Source organism: Aquila chrysaetos, chromosome 6 (assembly GCF_900496995.4).
Source record: "Aquila chrysaetos chrysaetos chromosome 6, bAquChr1.4, whole genome shotgun sequence".
Classification (NCBI taxonomy): Eukaryota; Metazoa; Chordata; class Aves; order Accipitriformes; family Accipitridae; genus Aquila; species Aquila chrysaetos.
In genome coordinates this window covers 45757954-45775787 of record NC_044009.1, presented here as the reverse complement: position 1 = coordinate 45775787, position 17834 = coordinate 45757954, and the positions used below count along the sequence as shown (strand labels likewise).

The 17834-nt window shown below is 39.9% G+C and overlaps 1 protein-coding gene across 10 annotated transcripts in view; it reads left to right on the top strand.

The window, feature by feature from the left end:
• Positions 1–17834, top strand: part of NCKAP5 (NCK associated protein 5) — a 394816-nt gene that overhangs the window by 73891 nt on the left and 303091 nt on the right. For 3 of the 10 annotated variants that reach the window (XM_030017104.2, XM_030017103.1, XM_030017098.1), the window contains exon 1: positions 3940–4060. The exons of 2 other annotated variants lie outside the window; for them this stretch is intronic. In XM_030017104.2, the coding sequence (XP_029872964.1) occupies positions 3983–4060 (78 nt within the window). In that variant the 5' untranslated portion in view covers positions 3940–3982. Of the gene's footprint in view, positions 1–3933; positions 4061–17834 lie in introns of those variants that run through there. 5 more of the 10 variants (XM_030017109.1, XM_030017108.1, XM_030017101.1 and 2 more) reach the window with 3 other exon arrangements.

Genomic DNA, 17834 nt, shown 5'->3' with positions numbered 1-17834 from the left:
TTAATGAGCACATTCTAAGACAAAGAAAAACATTATGAGCTTATCAAAAATCATCTCATTCAGCCTGTGCCACTATATGCATTTTATTTAAGTGACATTGAAAAACAATTGCACTTCTCAGTCTCTTCCAACATCTACTGCAAAAGATGCATTGCCAATAGATTTGATGGGAGAAAAAGGTTTATAATAGTGCTCAGAAAGGTATGTTGTCCCATACATAAAACCTGCATACTTGGATTTTAAAATGCTTAATGTGAGTTTAAATCTGTTCCCACTGAGGTCAATGGAAGTTTAATCACTGACTGATTTCACTGGGAATAGAGGCCAAAAGTAAGTACCTTTTAAAATCCCACACAACAGTTTCTGGCACACAAATGTGGCAGCTACCAAGACAGTTCATTTTTCTCCCAAACACAGAGCATGGTCCAGGTTTTTTTCATTTCACTTTGGACAAATTTCCACTGGGGGCAATGAGAGTTTGACAGAATTAGCTCGGCAGTCATTGTAAGATGGTAGGACCTCAGTTGATATGTCTAAGATGCATAAGTGAATCTGTGAGTTACATTTGCTGCAGTGTGTACAAGGAAATGTTGCCTCTATGCACGTGCAAAACCATTAATATGCATAAATGGGTTTCAAGAAAAGGATGAAAAATCTTCAGTGAGATCTAAAGGTCAGAATTTACTCTCGTTCCCTGAGCAACATAGAATGTCAAGCAACATAAATACAGCCTTAAAAGTCCCCATTTAACTTAAAATGTATTTTAAGAATGCAAAAACGGGAACTTGAGATGGAAGCACCGGGTAACTCCTTGACATGGATGCTGTGGCAAAGGCAAGTTTTGGAGACAATTGCCAGAAGCCATATGGCCACTGAAACAGCTGCTTTATACTAGGCTGAACTGCTCCACAGACCCATTTATTAAAGCGCTAATTCTGCTCTATGTGAAATTTTTGGTCTTCAGCTCTGAGTACTGTCAGGGGAGACATCAGTTGGCTGCAAATGTGGAAAGCTATTCACGTTGGCAACCCAAACAGCTTGGCTGGGGAAGTTCGCGCAATACTTAAATAAATAAATAATAAATAAGGAGTCAGAATTGCCTTAAGTAATGCAGATTTGTACCAGATTTGTAGTATTTCCTTCTGAGGTTCATGGTATTTTATATTACTTAAAATATTAGGCAGAATTTGACTGTTTTCAGGTTTTCTGCACTCCTCTTTTTGTTTGCAAACTTTGAATCTAATTATTTTTTTGCAAAAAAGCAGAAAACACCCAAACTTCAACACAACCCTGAAAACATTAGCAGTGTTTCAGCTTCATAATAAAAAACCATTCTAGGCTAAAAAATGTAGTCTTTTCTAAAGACTTTTTGATGGTTAGCATTCTTCTCCAGATCTGCAGATTTCAGGTATTAAATAATTTTCACTAAAGTTACATTCAATGATAGTTTTTTAAAAATAGCAGTTCAATTACACTGAACAAGACCTCATGACAAATTGATGTATGTTATCTTGTAATCCCAGCAGCTAGGTGAGCTCTATCACACAATATCCCTGTGACAAATCTCCTGGCCCCCCAGTATCTGCTTCCTCCCCTTGACTGTATGTGCTGATAGTGATGAGTCCACAGAATTTCCCCAGTGAAAAATAACATTTAATAAGACATAACTGGAATGTCTCCACTTTCTCCTTTTTTAAGCAATTAAAGAGATGTAAAGAACCACGTTAAAATCTTCTGTCAAGTGAGTTCCAACGCATTTCCTCCTGTCGAGGCCACGTGCGGTGATCTTGTACTCAGTGATCTGAGAAGGAGTTTTGCACTGGGATCTGGCTCACAGCCCCCAGCAGCTGAGTGCTTCTAATGATAGTGTCAAAGAAAGCTTCCCCACTGCAGAGCTCCACTAGTTATGAAATATGGGTCAGCTGCTTTGGCTATGACTATTGCACGTCAGTTACTATTTATCAAAGACAAAAATATCTTGCTGCAAGAGAGTAGCATTTGTTCCACTAGTTTCAGAGACCAGTTGTGCATGGTTTGGATTTAGAACTACAAAATTGCTTTTGACTGTTTGAGGCTCAGCATCTATTTCAGTGCAGGCTGTGGGTTTCAGAGAAGCACCGGGGAAGGGGGTGGGGAATTAAGTTGCTCAAGAGATTGTATATAGATTCTAGATTTGTAGAGATTTATATCTACAATAACCATTTGTATTGCATACATGATCTCAGTGGCTGATAACTGTAACCTGAAGGTTAGTGGCCATCTATCTGAATGGCAGATGTGAGCTTCTACCAGTTTTTGGTGATCTGAAATCACATCATATGGGACAAGACCCTATACATCAACCCTGAACCATCTTGTGATGTTTTTGGACACGGAGAGTTTGTTCTGTTGGAGCCAGAGGTATGGGAATGGAAGTAAGCAACCGTGAGTGCCTCTGGTGTAGGTGTGTGGGTAAAGCCTGGCCCAGCCCAGACCCTGGAGAATGAGCAGGAAAACTTCCAGTTGCTTCAGCGGCCCTTGGGTCAGGCACAGTTATAATGATCTTGACCTGATAACTTACTATGAGAACTCAATGTCTACATCCATGTGTAGATAGACAGTTTCAGACCTGACTTTGTTATTAATAATGACTAGATAACTGTAAATAACTTTATAGGGATGTAAACACTCTGTATTATCAAAGACCTGGGAAATTGCCCAGCAGCCACAAACTTCCAGAAGTTTAGCTGGGGAATATGACTAGGTAGACTGCACCGTCTTGTACCTTCACTGCTCCTTGCAAGCAATGCGAATCTGATTTCTCCCATGATTTCGTTGAACTAAGCTCCTTGGCTCCAATATCCCTTTTTGTGAAAAAGCTTGGAGGGAGGATAGGGAAGAAGAGCTCTGAGGAATATTTGTATATATTATTCTGAATCCCATAGTCTTTTTGCATCCTATCCCTTTTTGGAACAAGCAAAGTTTGTTGTTAAAAGTCAACATTTTCCCCCCAAGAAATAACTAAGACATTGTAACATTTCTTTAAAAATTCTCCCTCCTGAGACAAAATATTGCAGTGGGCTGGTAATAATTGACTTTTTAATGTTAACTACTGTAGCTTGAAACGGCATATGGGCTTTGCATCATTGTTTTTGCCGCTTGATATTGTTAGTGCCTTTAAATTTGGAGAGCAAACTTTTGTTCCGTTGAGGACGGTGTTGGCAAATTGCCTGTGCCTGGGAGACACACTTAGCCTGCAAATAAATGTACATAAGTGGAACAAAAAATGAATTCATACGAGCCTGTTCACAGTAGTGTGTAGTTGCATCTTCAGCAACTCAAACAGAAATGGCTTGTTTGCCATCAGCAGAAATAGCTCTCTGGTCATGGTGGGGTAGTTGCAGGGAGAGAGTGGCTGCAGGCTGCCTCCGAGTGCTTTGGTGGGTGGGATCAGCGTTGCGGAAGCACTTCCTTCAGCCTCCTTTAAAAAAAAAAAGTCTGAAAAAACATGTTATTTTATGCTAGTCTGTTGAAAAGTATGTATGTATTGGAATTCCTTCTATTGCTGTGAATGATGTTTTTATATAGTCTTCATTCTGTGGCAAATAATCATCAAGAAATGCTGAAAATCCAACAAAGTCCTTGTTTTCTGTGTGTGTTGCTATGGAACACAGAAATCATGGCTGTTCGTTTACCATGTTGGTTTCTCTGGTGCATTGGTTTGGCAACCTTGTCACCTGTATATGATAATGCACTCAGGAAGAAACCTTTCAGGTCAAACAAATGACTTTGATAAGCTATCAATATTTGACTAAGAGCCTGCGTTGGAAGCACACCCACTTAGTTGGAATTAAAGGAGTAGGATTTAGGACAGGCGATATAATCCAGCTTGACAAACTAGTTAAATATTGACAAGAAGCGGAAGAGCAGCAGTGCCTGGGCTGAAGAGAAAAGCACGCTCTCGCTTTTCTGATTGAGCACATCCAGGATTTTCATACCCAGAATGAATGGCTGCAGGAACCCAAATGATCCAGCCCAGTATAATGACCTGTGTGGCTTATCGTTTCTTCAGTTGTTAAAGGTAAGTCTGCTCTCCCAGAAAGGCAGCTCCTGTAGGTGCAGCATCTTGTGAAGAAGCTGGGTGGATAACTCAAAGATGGTTTAACTTCAAGGGGGTATTTTTATCATGGGTTGCCCAGTTGCATGCAGGCGTATACTGTTCAAAATTTAATGAATAAAAAATAGGCAGTGAAACATAATGTGGTACATTTTCTGCCTTGTAAATCGGGATGATTATGCACATGTTTGTGTGTGTGTGTTCATTTTAAAATGTTTATTTAGTTGGTAGAATTATTATAAGACTGTGTTTAAAACCGGCTATTAGCTAATGGAGGGACCTCATTGTCAGGGGTATTAGGAGATTACAGCTTCATTTACCATAATGCACAGAGATAGTCCAAGTGTTCTGCTTTTTGTTTATGTGTTTGTTTAAATTTATTTACATACTTTAACCCATTCCCTAGCATTTTATCTTTCAACAAAATCCTTTTATAATCCAAAAGGTTGGGCAGAGATGCTGCTCCACATGATAACTGAAGAGCTATGTAAATAAAACCTGACATATTAACTGCCTTAGATTCCTGTAGTTTCATATTTGGAAATAAGAAAATGCAGTGTAGATATGGGAAACAGCCGTGTTTGCTTTTCCAACAGGGTAATTAGTCAGCAGCTGGAACTTTTGAAACAAAATAACAGGAGCCAATCACCTTCTCTCTATTCCCAGAGCAGCAGTGAAATTAGGGCATAGAGGAAAATAAAAAATATGTTGGCATTTTGGGTTATTAGCACAAATGATTTTATAAACAAATAATATCTAAACGAAATTGTAACAAGCACACAAGAGAGCAAGCAATAAAATATTCACTGTTTATTTTAACATGTAGTCTCCTTGGGAGACGTTTCATAAACATGTGGTGATACAGATGTCAGATACTGATTGTTATGTACCCCCATAACTAGAGCATTGTACTGTACAATTCCGGTGTGCTGTATGGCCTGAACATACCATGTGGTTCATTAGTGAACATATTATAGCTTTATATAGCCTCAGAGAAACGTGGCAACATGTGATGTAATGCTCATGGACAGTAGTTTGTTGGCTCATTTACCAGTGCTTTAAATAGAATGATGCTGGGCACATTAAATTTTATGTTTGTTGCTTCTAAAGCTGGGAAATTCCCTGCACTCTTTTTTTGTTAGCAGTCCCTCAGTATGAGTTGCTACAGGAAAAGAAGAGGGTTATGGAAAGAGGAAAGTCTAACATATATATGCAAACTGATGTACAATCGACATCGCCTAGTTCTGCAAACACTGGGCGCAACACTGAATTCCTGTTTTGTTCTTAGGCTGAATTCACAAGCGTGTTCTTGATAAAAAACTTGGAGCCTGTCCCATGGTAGACATATAGCCAAGGTACCAAACTGAGAAGAAAGCCGTACGTGACACTATTTGATTAAGGATTAATATGCTGTGACTTCATCTCCTTAGAAAATTTAATCAATTTTGCTGGCTTATAACATGATAACCTTTGGTATCTCAAATAGCTTCAGGTCACTGATGCGTATAGATCACTAACATCAAAATCAGCTTTGGTTTTTTGTTTTGTATAAGGTTTCTAAGTGTACCTTGGCACATTGAATCCATGTTTTGCAGTGTAAGGCAGCCAGCATTTGGTAAAAAATGAAAAGCATTCATTGATTACTCTTTGGACACATCCAGAACCCTTCCACATGTAGAGCTGCCTGGGTGTGACTCACTGTTGCCTTACTGGAGTTTTCTGCTGTTGCAGCTTTATTGAGATCAGGGGAGTTACTGCGGCTCAACCCAGAATTGCACAGTGGTGACATCAGCCTTGTTAATCCAGGAGGGAATTCTGCACATGGAAAGGCTTCCAAACTGAATATACTTTTTCAGAAAGGAAAACTGGGGCTAGGAATCCAATGCAATATAAGGAACTGACATTATTATATATAGAAAATAATGGAATGGCATTTTTTCTGCAAACAATTTAGTGATACAATTCAAACAACCTACTTCAAAGAATGATTAAGAATATAAAAGAATACTAAAACCGATAGATGCAACAATATATATGGGCATGGGGAAGGGCAGACATGTGATTTAAGGAAAATACTCCAAGATACTATGCAAATCATCATATAACTTTTGCATTCAGTGTTTGTTGCGACCACCTGGGTTGAATTTGACCCTCCTGGGGCAAGAGCCGGACTGTGGGTTATAACTGCTCTGTGCTGCTGGTGGTGACCTCATGTTCCTGCTTTCCTGGGGCTGATGCAGAAGGGAATGCAACTATGGATTTCCCACTGGGGATTCTTAATATAGAGACACTGCTTTCACGTGCCCTCAAGCTTTCAAAAGGACAGCGATTTTCTTTAAACCAAAACTGCACGTAGAAGAGCAAAGAAAAGAAATATCCCTCAAATTTGGGGTATGGGCAAAACTAAGAAAGAAAATCTGTAGATGGAGGTTGAAGCAGAAATGCATGTTCTCAGGCATGTTCTTTGCCAGAGCACAAGCTAAAACGCAGAAAGGTAAATTATTGGGAGAAGTGTGGACATAGAAGACTGTCTGTTGGGACCGATGCACAGAGCACCCACATATGTTCACATGCATCAAAACTGTGCAAATACTTTGGAAATGTGGTTTAAAAGGCCAGAGGTTATTAGCCCATTCTCCAGGGAAGAATCATGCGGGCCATGGAGGACAGTCAGTACAATGAGCAGTTACATTTTCTTTTGGCTTTTACTGAAGGAAGAAATATTTCTCCTGCAAACAAAGCCCAGCCATATCGTGAGTGTAAGATACCCTCTATTCATTTGTTTGGCCGTTCTTGCAAAAGTGTTGCAATAAGCATTAATCAGAAGGAAGTACATATGCAGGTGGGCAAAATGTGGTTTAAGATGAAGTTGGGGCAAGATTCAAGGCTTTCTCATTTTTCATTGTTGCAAGTGGACAGAGTGTGCTCTGTTTTACCTTTTTTCTCATATGAAAAAAGGGGCTCAAGTAACAGAGAGCTACTTATCACGAGACAAGCTCCTTGCTTCGTGCCTAGCTCCAAAAGAAGCACAGCACTTAGTGATGCACAGACAACTTGCAAGAGCACCTCTTCTCAGTAACATTCTTCCCAAAGGGAGCCTGCTCAGCTTAGGTGAATGGTTGAGATTTTCAGGACTGGGATACCAATCCCTGGGTCTAAAACCTGGTTAATAAAGAGACAAAGAAATCAAGAAAGTTGCTCTGAGTTGGCTAGAAATGAAGGAAATATCAGGAGATTTCTGTCAGTTGGAGTAGGAATTTTACAATAACCACTGCTAGGGACCTCATTCCATGCATACTTGAATGTTAGCTCTGATTTGGCTTTGAATCTGAATGCTGACTCTGTTCTCATGCTGAATCCAGAGCCCAAATATATTTTCTCTATCCCATTTATTTTCCCAGGCCTTGTTAATTAATAAGATCTGTGTGCATTCCAGTCCAAGCTCCAGATTTTGACATCCTATGGGCTTCAGCTATTTAAAGCACAATTCCCATGAATAAGTCATAGTAAACAAGAGTCAGCAGGAAGTTATCATTTGTTGCTCAAAAAGTAGTGAGTGCTAAATTAAATAAATACCATGTCTTTTTAATGTTCTGTCACACAGACTAAAATCAGAGAGCGCTTTTATTGTACCTGGCCCAGAGGTTACAAAATAAAATAAATATAATGAAGTTGATTTGATTCTCCTGTTTGTTTCACTGTAGTTGGAGAAAATGTTTGCTTATGGAGGCATATGAAACATTTTGAACAAATCCAGAAATACCTCTAATCTGCATCTCAGAAACTTGTAAGAAAGTATTGTAGTTTGGAGGAAACTTAACTTTGAATGACCAGACTTAACATATTCTTTTTTAGTCAGTTGTCACTTAATATCATACTCCAATTTATGCAGTGAAAACCCTGGAGCTATTCTCTGTGATTGAGCTAAACCAAATGTTTGGCAGGAGAATGGGGAGTTTAAAAATTTGAAGATGCTCCTTTTGGTGTCTGGTTTTGTTTAACTATGGAAACAGAAGCTTGAGAGGAACAAAATTTTAATTTGTGATTAAATGGGTGAAAATAAAATTCCATGCAAAATTTCCTATATAAAGCAAGGTAGTTTGAGTTTTCATGCTAGTTTGCAAAAGAATACAACATCTGTTTTGGTAATATTTTTCATTGTATTTTTCATCAATTTAAACAAAGCCAAGGAGAAGAGCAAAGATGTTGTAAGAACAGATTTCTAAGCCAAGTTCATAAATTGATTAATAGTGACTCAACATAAGCAGGCAATATAGTGTAATCACATTTGGGTAAGATGCAAGGAGTTTCATCAGGCTCTCCCTGCAAATGCTACAGAAAACAGTTTTCTTTAGTTATATTTTGTGTTTCTGGTAAAGTTTCCTTTAGCATGGAAAGGAATTTTGCCCTGGAAAGAAACATGAATTTGTCCATTAATGCAGTGTGTTATCCTCACGCAGAACCAGCCACCTTCCCGTAAATAAGCAGGGACGTCTCTGGTTCTGTGGCAGTAATGTAACACTGATCCAGTTGCTGCACTTTCCTCATATACCAGTGCTGTGTTGTTCTCCCTGATCATAATATCTCTGTGTAAGATATAGTTTCCACTCAGGCTGAATTTTGAGGAAAGAACCTTTGCAACATGTATTTTCTTTGGATTGTGTTCTGATCCTTGGCCCTGCCTAGGACAGAAATAAAATTGCATGACAACTCCTCCCTGAGACTGGGGCTTTAAAATCCAATTTGGGGATTTTAGTTTTGAAATGTGACTTGAATCCTTTTCAAACTTCTCCATCTACTGTGTTCATTTCTCCTATGTAATCCACTCTTCAGGCTCCAAAATATGACATAAAATGGTATTTTAAAAGATGTATTATATGGAATATGTTGAATGTCTTCAAAGCTTAACAGGAAAATAAACTCTGGAAATAGCTATGTGTTTTTAGAAGCCAGAACAGAAATGCAGTGTGTCAGCAGTGAATAGTAAAAGAAATTTACTTCTAAAAAGAAAAAGGATGGAAGATTTTATTTATTTATTTATTTGTAAATAAACTTTAACTTGTACTAAGGATTCTTTATATTCTATATGAGAGTAAAGAATGGCTCTGTGAATTACTGTCTGTTTTATGGAAAACAATCAAGTAGCACCTTATAGGTAAAACTGTTGTCACAAATAGCGGGCAAAGCCTGTCTGACCCTTCAGCGTATCATCCTCGATAGTGATGATCCCTCCGTTACCACAGTTTGCTCTGATTCCATATGGTCTATCTGCAGACTGCCAGACATATGGGAAAAAAAAATCTTGGATTGCACATACAATGACAGGCCAGCTAAAGCCCTCAGAGATTCTGCAGTAAGGTCTGGTTGGCTCAAAGGGTTTGTTTTTCTCCATATCACATTTGAACGTGCTGATTGTCAGGTGGGTCACTGCAGTCATTTCTAGCCTTATTGACTTATTACTGCACATCTATTTTTAATTTGTAGGTATTCAAAAGCAGAGAAGTTATTCACAGTATACAGTCACAGGCACAGAAATCTATCTAGTTACCCCATAATGTTAATCAAACAAACATCTGTTTGGCAAAATATTTACTAGCCAACGCCAGTACCTAATAAGGCACATAGAGAAAACACTGATTGAAGGAAGTAAAGGAAAACCAGGACAAAAAAGACACTTAGTGAATGCAACTGCTAAATAGTGGATATTCCCTGTAACTGCTACTGATGGGTGGGGACATAATTTTAAAGACATTTTGATAGCTAGCAAAATTAACTTAAGGGCTTTGCTGGACTACTGGTGGAGTGGACGGTATGACACAGCAGGTGCCTGTGGACCTCAAAGGCAGTGGTGCTCCATGCCCTGTGTACGCTCAGTTTTATCTGCATTTATTCATGTTACATCTTTTTTCTCAAAACTGAACTTTTGCTTCACATACTATATGTACATGTATATTCATGGAAGTTGGTACTGATATTGTTCATTTTCTCAACTCCATTTACCAGTAGCAGTGGTTTTCACTTGTGTGTGTTGTAAACTGCAGTAGTGCGAGATACAAGTCTGTTCTGCAGGAGCTTAGAAGTCCTGAGGAAGCCGGTCAGGTAGGGACCTGATCTGGGCAAAGAAATCCCCCAATTTAAAACATTTTTGAAGTAGGAGTAAGAGTTCTTGCTGGCATGTTTGATGGAGCGATACTTAAAAGTAGACAAGTGTAATACAGACAAGGAAATCTCTTCTGAATTATTTTCTGCTCCATCTTGACATACATCTAAATCCTGGATTTGTCTCTGGTTTTTAAAATGTTTTTAAGACCTTTATTATTTTTATGTGGTTTTTTTCCCTTGCAGTCTAAATTGCAGAGTGTCGTCAATGCTAACAGCTGTACATACACACCATTGCGTTCCTGGGGGTAGCTCCCGGCACCGCACTTGCAGCTCCTGCTGGAGATGCTCAGTGCAGGCACCTCTCTCCCTTTTGTGCTTGGCGTTTGTTATCTCTTATCTCTCGTGCTCTTCTGTAATCTTTCCTCTCTTATTCCAGGTCTTGGCTGTGTTTCCTGTGGGATCGTTTTTCAAATTCAACATCCTGAAATCACATTTCTGACATCAGCCAAACCTCTTTGCCCCTCATCACTATCCTCACCATCAGTCACCAACACAGACAGCTGCGCTCCCAGCGTCGGTCCACCTCTTCCTTAGCTCGTATCAATTTACATCAATTCTCTACATCACACGGAGTTCAACTGTGGCTTGACATACGACATTTATTTAGAAGCCACCAAAATATCTATGAACAACTTTTCTGTGAAATATTTTGTCATAATAATCAGAACTTCTTTATTTTTCCAGGGAGGCATTAGGAAACCTAGCAGATCTGCTAACATCTGGATATAGTGTTGTTTGAGAGATGAGTTAATGCAATGGCATTTTAAATGTAATGACCTAAATACTCTTTCAGCTGACTGTAAAGTAAATGGACAAATGAAGCACGTTGTTGTTTACGCTTCATTGTGTAATGTTTTAATACTCTGTCATGTTTGGTGACAAGGACTTCAGCTTAACCCATACTTTTAATAACTTCCTTGAAAATCTTAATTAGAATTTTATAATGCTGAGGAAAATCTATCAGGTAGCTGCTTTTTTTTCCCCTAAGTTCTCTGAACTCACCAGCCTGTGACAAAAGTTAAGGATGTTGCTGCACTGTGCAGTGCTCCCAGTGCTTCTGCTGGGCCAGGATAAATCAAAGGCTGAGCTAGAACCATACTTTTCAGCTGGCTCTCAGCACTTTGTGTCACCTTTCTGTCACCAGCCCAGGGATGATGTACAGATGCTCTATCGGTTCCTAAGTGTGAGCAGCTGGGCTCAAAACCCGACCCTCAAGAAGGGCTCACGTCTTAGGTAGGGAAATACCTCGTTCAGCTCCTGTTGCTGTCCGAGCCGAGACTGCAACAACAAGGATCAGCTCACGCTGAGCTTCGCGAGGGAAGAGGGAAACTCTGTCGGGTGAACACTGCTCTGTTCTCCAAGAGGGCGTTTAAGACTTGGGCCCATAAAAGTCTGGGGTGTTGCAATGTTTGACCTCCATGGCTGTGGAGCCCAGAGCCTGGTACAAGGTGGGGCGTGCTGCCTTTCTGGTGCATTTGGAGCCTTCACAGAATAAGGAGGGGAGGTGCCTCAAATGGGGCTGCACGGTAGCCAGCATGCCCAGTACGGAGGTGCGTTGCTCTACTCACTGCGTGTCGGGGACCTGATTCGGAGCCTGCAGGCAAGCACCATCCAGACACTTACAATCAAGAGTCCAGAGCTGTCTCTGGACAGCTATTCCCCCTACAATAATAATCAAACAAACATGTTTGACAATGTATTTACTAATCACTGCCAGTACATAATAGATAGGTACATTCTAGTTCTGCTTTAGAGGGTTTTTTAATTCAGCGGTTACCTAACGCAAAGACTCTGGCTCATCTTTTGTAGCAGAGCATCCTCTAGCTAGGATCCTGCCAAGAGGACCATGTTGCGTAGCAAACTTTCTGTCTATTGTCTGACTGCAGCTCCCACAGAGATCGATAGTTTGTGGGTTTACCTGTAAGTTTGAACCCTGGCAAATACTTCATGGAACAATTAGTGTGAGAATTGTGGAGCTGAGCTCCTGTAATAAAAATTTGTGCAAAGTACAGAACTTCAAGGATTGACATGTTAAGGATATATATAGCTATAGCTAACGCACAGCATTTATCGGAACATGCCTCAATATATCTTCCTTTTATAGGATATATAACTACAAGGAGAAGGGAGAGTGGGAAAATTATAAGTGGAAAGTCTTTTATTTGCCAAAGCTCGGTGTTTTAGACATCTTATGTAGTTGGTTATATGCTGTACAAAGACAGACCAGGAATAGAAGATCTGGTGAGCATCGCTAGAGTTTTTCTGTTCTTGCCTGACATTAATCTGTGCTTTCTTTACACTCCAATTATCAGGTTTTGGTTGCTTTTTGTGCTCCCAACTTGGAATTGCATGAGACAAACCATGTTTAAAAATCAGAATTCATTCTGGCAGACAGATGCACTGGTTACCTTTTCTGTGCTGTGCACGAATCCGTGTGATCTGCTCAGAGGTATCTCCAGTGAGCAGAGCTAAGGCCACAAATGGATCTGTGGAGCTGAAGATGTGAAGTTGACGATACTGCCTGTTTAACACCAGAAATAACATGGGCTATTAATAACACAGGTCTCATACGTTATTAATAGTTTCCTTGGTTCCCTCGTAATTACACAAAACAGTCACACATCCTCTGGTCCCCCACTCTGCAGAGTAATTTACAAGCATATGCTCTTTTAGACTCTTTCAAACTCTGCTGCACGAGTAAATAAATGGTGGCAGCATTATAAAACCCTTGACACTGTTCCAGCATTTAAAACCTCTGTTTATCCAGGATTCAGCAAGGACAGAAATGACTTTCATGACAGAACTCTAGTAATGCTCCCCACTAAAGCTCGGCTCCTTGAGATACCATTCATTAGCTCTGAAATTTATGTCTACTATATATTGGCTTCAGGCAGAATAGGGCAAACACTTTTAATGAAGGAGAACTGGATTTTTCTCCTTGATCCATGCAAGTCAGCGTCTGATGTTATCTTGGAGATAACTAACAAACATTGCGTTTAAAATAGAACGGCAACGAGCTGCTCCCCCCGGTCAGGAAGCCCTCCAGAGCTTCCCAGTGTGCTGCTCTGCACCCAGGGGGGTTACTCTTCGATGTGAATGTAAATATGTCCAGGAAATTGTGAAAAAGAGGAATTTTAAATGTAAGCAAAATACTAAAACCAGCACAAATAGCACGGTGAATGACCAGGAGATGACAGTATTTATAAAGAGCATTGAAAGAGGAAAGAGATGGAGAGGGTGCAGATGAGTGCAATGTGTCAGTGGACACGAGTTCCCATGGGGAGAAGGGTGAGGGTGGGATGGGAGCCCGAGTCCGACCTTTCTTCCCTGCCCGCCCCAGTGGGAAGCTCTGCATACGGAGCAGTCCTGGAAGTCTGCATCCCTGCATGCTTTAGAGAAACTTTTTTTTTTTTTTTTTTTTTTTTACCAAGAGGACCCTTACATTTTAAAAGAATGTGAAATGAAACTCTAAGTGATATCAAGCTCACAAAGGACACCAGACTAAAATGACCGCTTAAAAACGATTTCTGGTTTCGGTGCTGTTCCTCGGTTTGGAAGTCATCAGCCTCTTGCAGGTTAGGGAGTGGTTTTACCTTAGCTGAGGTCAAGGACCTCGCTGTAAGGACCTGTGTGTGCTATCTTTCCAAATATAAAATAAGATGCAATATGGCCATCTCCTAAGTCTTAGCTAACAAAATTGTTGTAGCATGCCATGATGTGAGCATATGCTCAGAAATGAAACAAATGCCACACAGAAAAACAATTGGTGCTTGTCATATTTGTCTTCATAGCTCGTATTACTCTTCTCAAGTACTTTGCAGTGCTTGAATATTCTTTTAGCCTGAAAGAAGTTGCAGTTTTTCTGTATGAAGAACAAAATTAAGACAAGTGATAACTTAGAAGTTACCTAATGAGGAATTGTCCCATCTGCCTCCTGGAGACTCGGTCTCCTGCCTGGGATTCTGCCCTTTTCTTCAGCACAGCTTGCAGCTTCAGATTGGTTAGACTGGAGGGTTTCGATACCCGGGTACCTACTGTCATGTGTTTAAATCGTCTCACCAGTACGATGTGTTGCTTTGGTTGAATGGCCATAGATCCTCAGTGCATCACTGACACTGACAGTGCTTCAGTCATACCATGAAGGAATTAAATACCAAGTAGTATGTGACCATAATAATGAATAATACATACCACTGGATTCAGATTAAATATAAAAATCTTAATTTGTTAAAATAGTTAGGTAAAGATGAAGGAACTCTTTTGTACCACAAACTGTTTTGGAGTGTGCATTTACATGATTACTATATTAATTCATTAGAAATGATTTTTTTAATTATAGCTAGGGATGTATCAATCCAACTTTAAAAGTCTGCACCTTTAAATACTACCAAAGGCCCTAACACATGGACAGTAGCTTCCCTACATCTATTGAGCTCGTCTTTATTCAAGAAGGGGCTTAACTGTATATCTGAGGGTGCAGAGCAGGCTGGCTTTGCTCTGGTAAAGAAAAGCACATCTGGATTCCCCAGCCACGTTTATCAGTTCACTGATCTGTTCTAACCTGGGTAATGAAAGGTCACAGAATTAGACTGTTTTATATAAAAAATAATCTAGTTCATGATGAATGGATTCTCTCTCCTCAAACTGTATGAGTATCAGCAGAGTATCTGCAGAGTGTCTATATCAGTACATACTCTACTGATTACATGCTAGAGAGAGACCCACTAAGTTATCTCTTTACCTTTTTAAGCACTATTATTTCAAACATAAGTAAACGGCTGTAATCTGTATTACTGGGTTAGACTTTGTAGATTATTTTCTAGAGTAAATAAATTAGACTGTGCTGCTCTGCAGATGAATTGTCGTAGTGGGGCCAGTCTTAAACAAAAGCTACAGCAAATATCTCCTGAAGTGTGTTGCAGTCTGCACAAAAGATGTGATCTCCAGAGGAGCACAGTACCTTTACTTACTTTACATATTTCTTATTTAATCTGAATGAATGTGACCAAGTATGCAGTTACACTGAATATGCATTTAATTCTTTCCAAAATTCTGTGTATGCATTTTGTCCAACTCGTTTCAGTGCAGGACAGAGAAGGTACATTACTTCAGCTGTTTGTACCCTGAAAGATGCTCTGGGAAAGCAGGTAGTCAAATCAGAAGTGTAACAGAAGTTTTGTGAGCTTTTTTCCAACTGCTGTTTGGATTTTTACATGAACAAAAGTTTGCTTGGCTGGGGGTTTTAGTTATTTGTGACAACCAAAACTCAGATGCTGTATTATCCTGTACTTGCTTGGCTGCCTTCATTGGAATATTTGTGAGCTTGGCACACCTTTCATTTGAAATGAAGCGGAAAATCTCTAGCACCGAGTCTGGTTTTGGGTTTCATCACATAACTTTCAAGCTACCATAATCTACAGTGAATTTTCACTAAAATAAGCTACATATTTCCTCAGAGTTAGTGAAGAGAGTAATAAAATGTGGATTAGCTGCTAAAAACTCTTACGAAAACTGATTTTCAGTATGTGAAAGGGAAAGAAAATGATTACTCTGTCTCCATGATGAAATTGAGAGAAATAATTTTAAAATCGGCTCAGTCCTTTTCTCACTATCTCTAACATCCAGGATACTCCGTGCACTTTGTACTAGTGTCAGATACAGAAAGCTCATGAATGATGTACCTTTGTAGGCGCAGCTGCGATGGCTTCAGCCCTACATGTCTTCCTATGGAGGTTAAATAAATAAAACAAGTGGTCAGTAGCGGCTTCTTGAATTCCTGCTGAAAACCAAGATTTAACACCCTTTCAGCAGTGTAAGGCTGAATTTATTACAAGAGAACTCCATGACAAAAAACCCCACAACTTTTCTCTGAACTACAGAAAATGAAGATTTTCCGTTCCTCAAATACTTATAAAGTTCTTGCCTACCTTCAGGAAGCACTGGGCAAGGTTCTGCTCCTTCCAGTTTTTTAGAAGATGCTTGGATTACGTATTGCATCAGTTGTGGTGATGGTTACCATATGGCATTAAAATAAAGTAACCTCTCAAAGATCAGGTGTCAATCTACAAACAGCAGAAGTTGAGGTGTCCTAGTGAAATTCTTGCTCCATTTTCCCGTAAGTTTTTTTTTTGCGGGTGGGGGTTGTCCTAAAATCCCACAAAGCACTTCCTGGCAATGACAACACAGTTATGTCACACTTGTGTGAAGTATGAGAACAATATCACCAGACTTCCGTGTAATCTATCAAAATTTCCTAGGTACCCTTTTACACTAATTTTCTCTCTGTTAATTCACTACAAAGCATGGGATAATTGCAAGTTTCGATGTGTCCTGATATTATAGGTCACTACAATTTTCTTCTTCTCTCCAATGTGTTTACTAGCCCTTCAGCTTTGTTTGTGAGCAAATTTGACCGTGGTTGAACCTATATCAAAAGGAGCATTCAACAAAGCACTACTCGTTAGCCTTTAAATTCGTTGTTTGTTAGCTGACTTACATTCCTGTGCAGCAATCCAAGCAGACAGAAAGGCACACAGGGAGCCTTGGCAGGAATGAAGGGACTCTGCTGGAGGACTGATGAATGCACAATTGATGCTTTCTACAACAGCACGATGGCCTCTTCTTTTAATTGCACTCCACTGAGTGGAGCTGCTTTGTGCACTTGTGGAAAGTGCTCTCTGGCAGATAATTTTTAAGCTTCCTCCGCAGCCAGTTGACAGGTTGCAACCCAAGCTATTGGACATACCTCTGGCCCACACAATGAACACATTCATGATTCATAATATTGATTATTACAGAGCATTATATATAGGAATGAAGCCAAATAGCCTGAAAAATCTACAAGTGGAGTGCCAGTCCATGTAGCAACATACGTCATTAATGGCCACCCCCCTGGTTCTCCGTTCCCTATGCTGACTCTCTGTTGAGTAGACAGATCAGTCCAAGGTCTCAACCCCTCGTCTTTGAAAGCCATCTATTGACTGGCTCCTGCTACCTTTGAGATCGCTTCTCCTTTCATGACTAACATCTTCCAAACAGCTGCATCCCAACGAGCAGAGAAGTTACTTTTTACTGTGGGAGGTTCGAGACTGTAGGAAATACGACTTTTTTCCAGAAGCCATGTAAAATAAAGATAATATCAACTCTTCCCAGAATTAAAGGTCGAATTTGTTTCCTCAGTTTTAGATTTACATCAGTAATTTTGTCCCACATAAAACCTACTCAGCTGGCTCAGCTGAGTACACAAATGGACACACAGTAAATTAGGCTGTTTCTCCTGTAGAATGAGAAGGGAAAGATTAAGTAGATGGTTTATTATTTCTCCTTTTAGATGCCCTGAGTTTCTTGGATAAGCTGGTGGAGGGGACCATGTAGATCGCAGCTTAGGGAAGATGTATGAAATAGGCCAGAAAGAGCTGCAGCTGGGTGGTTTTCCATGATTTCCAATTCTTACCTGTCAGTGGGCATATGTGCATGTAAGTGGTGTGAATAGGGGATACTAACAAGTCTCAGCAGTTCTTTCTTTCTTTTGTTCTTTCATGTTTGCTTTGTTTGAAGCTATCTGGGCTACGTCACT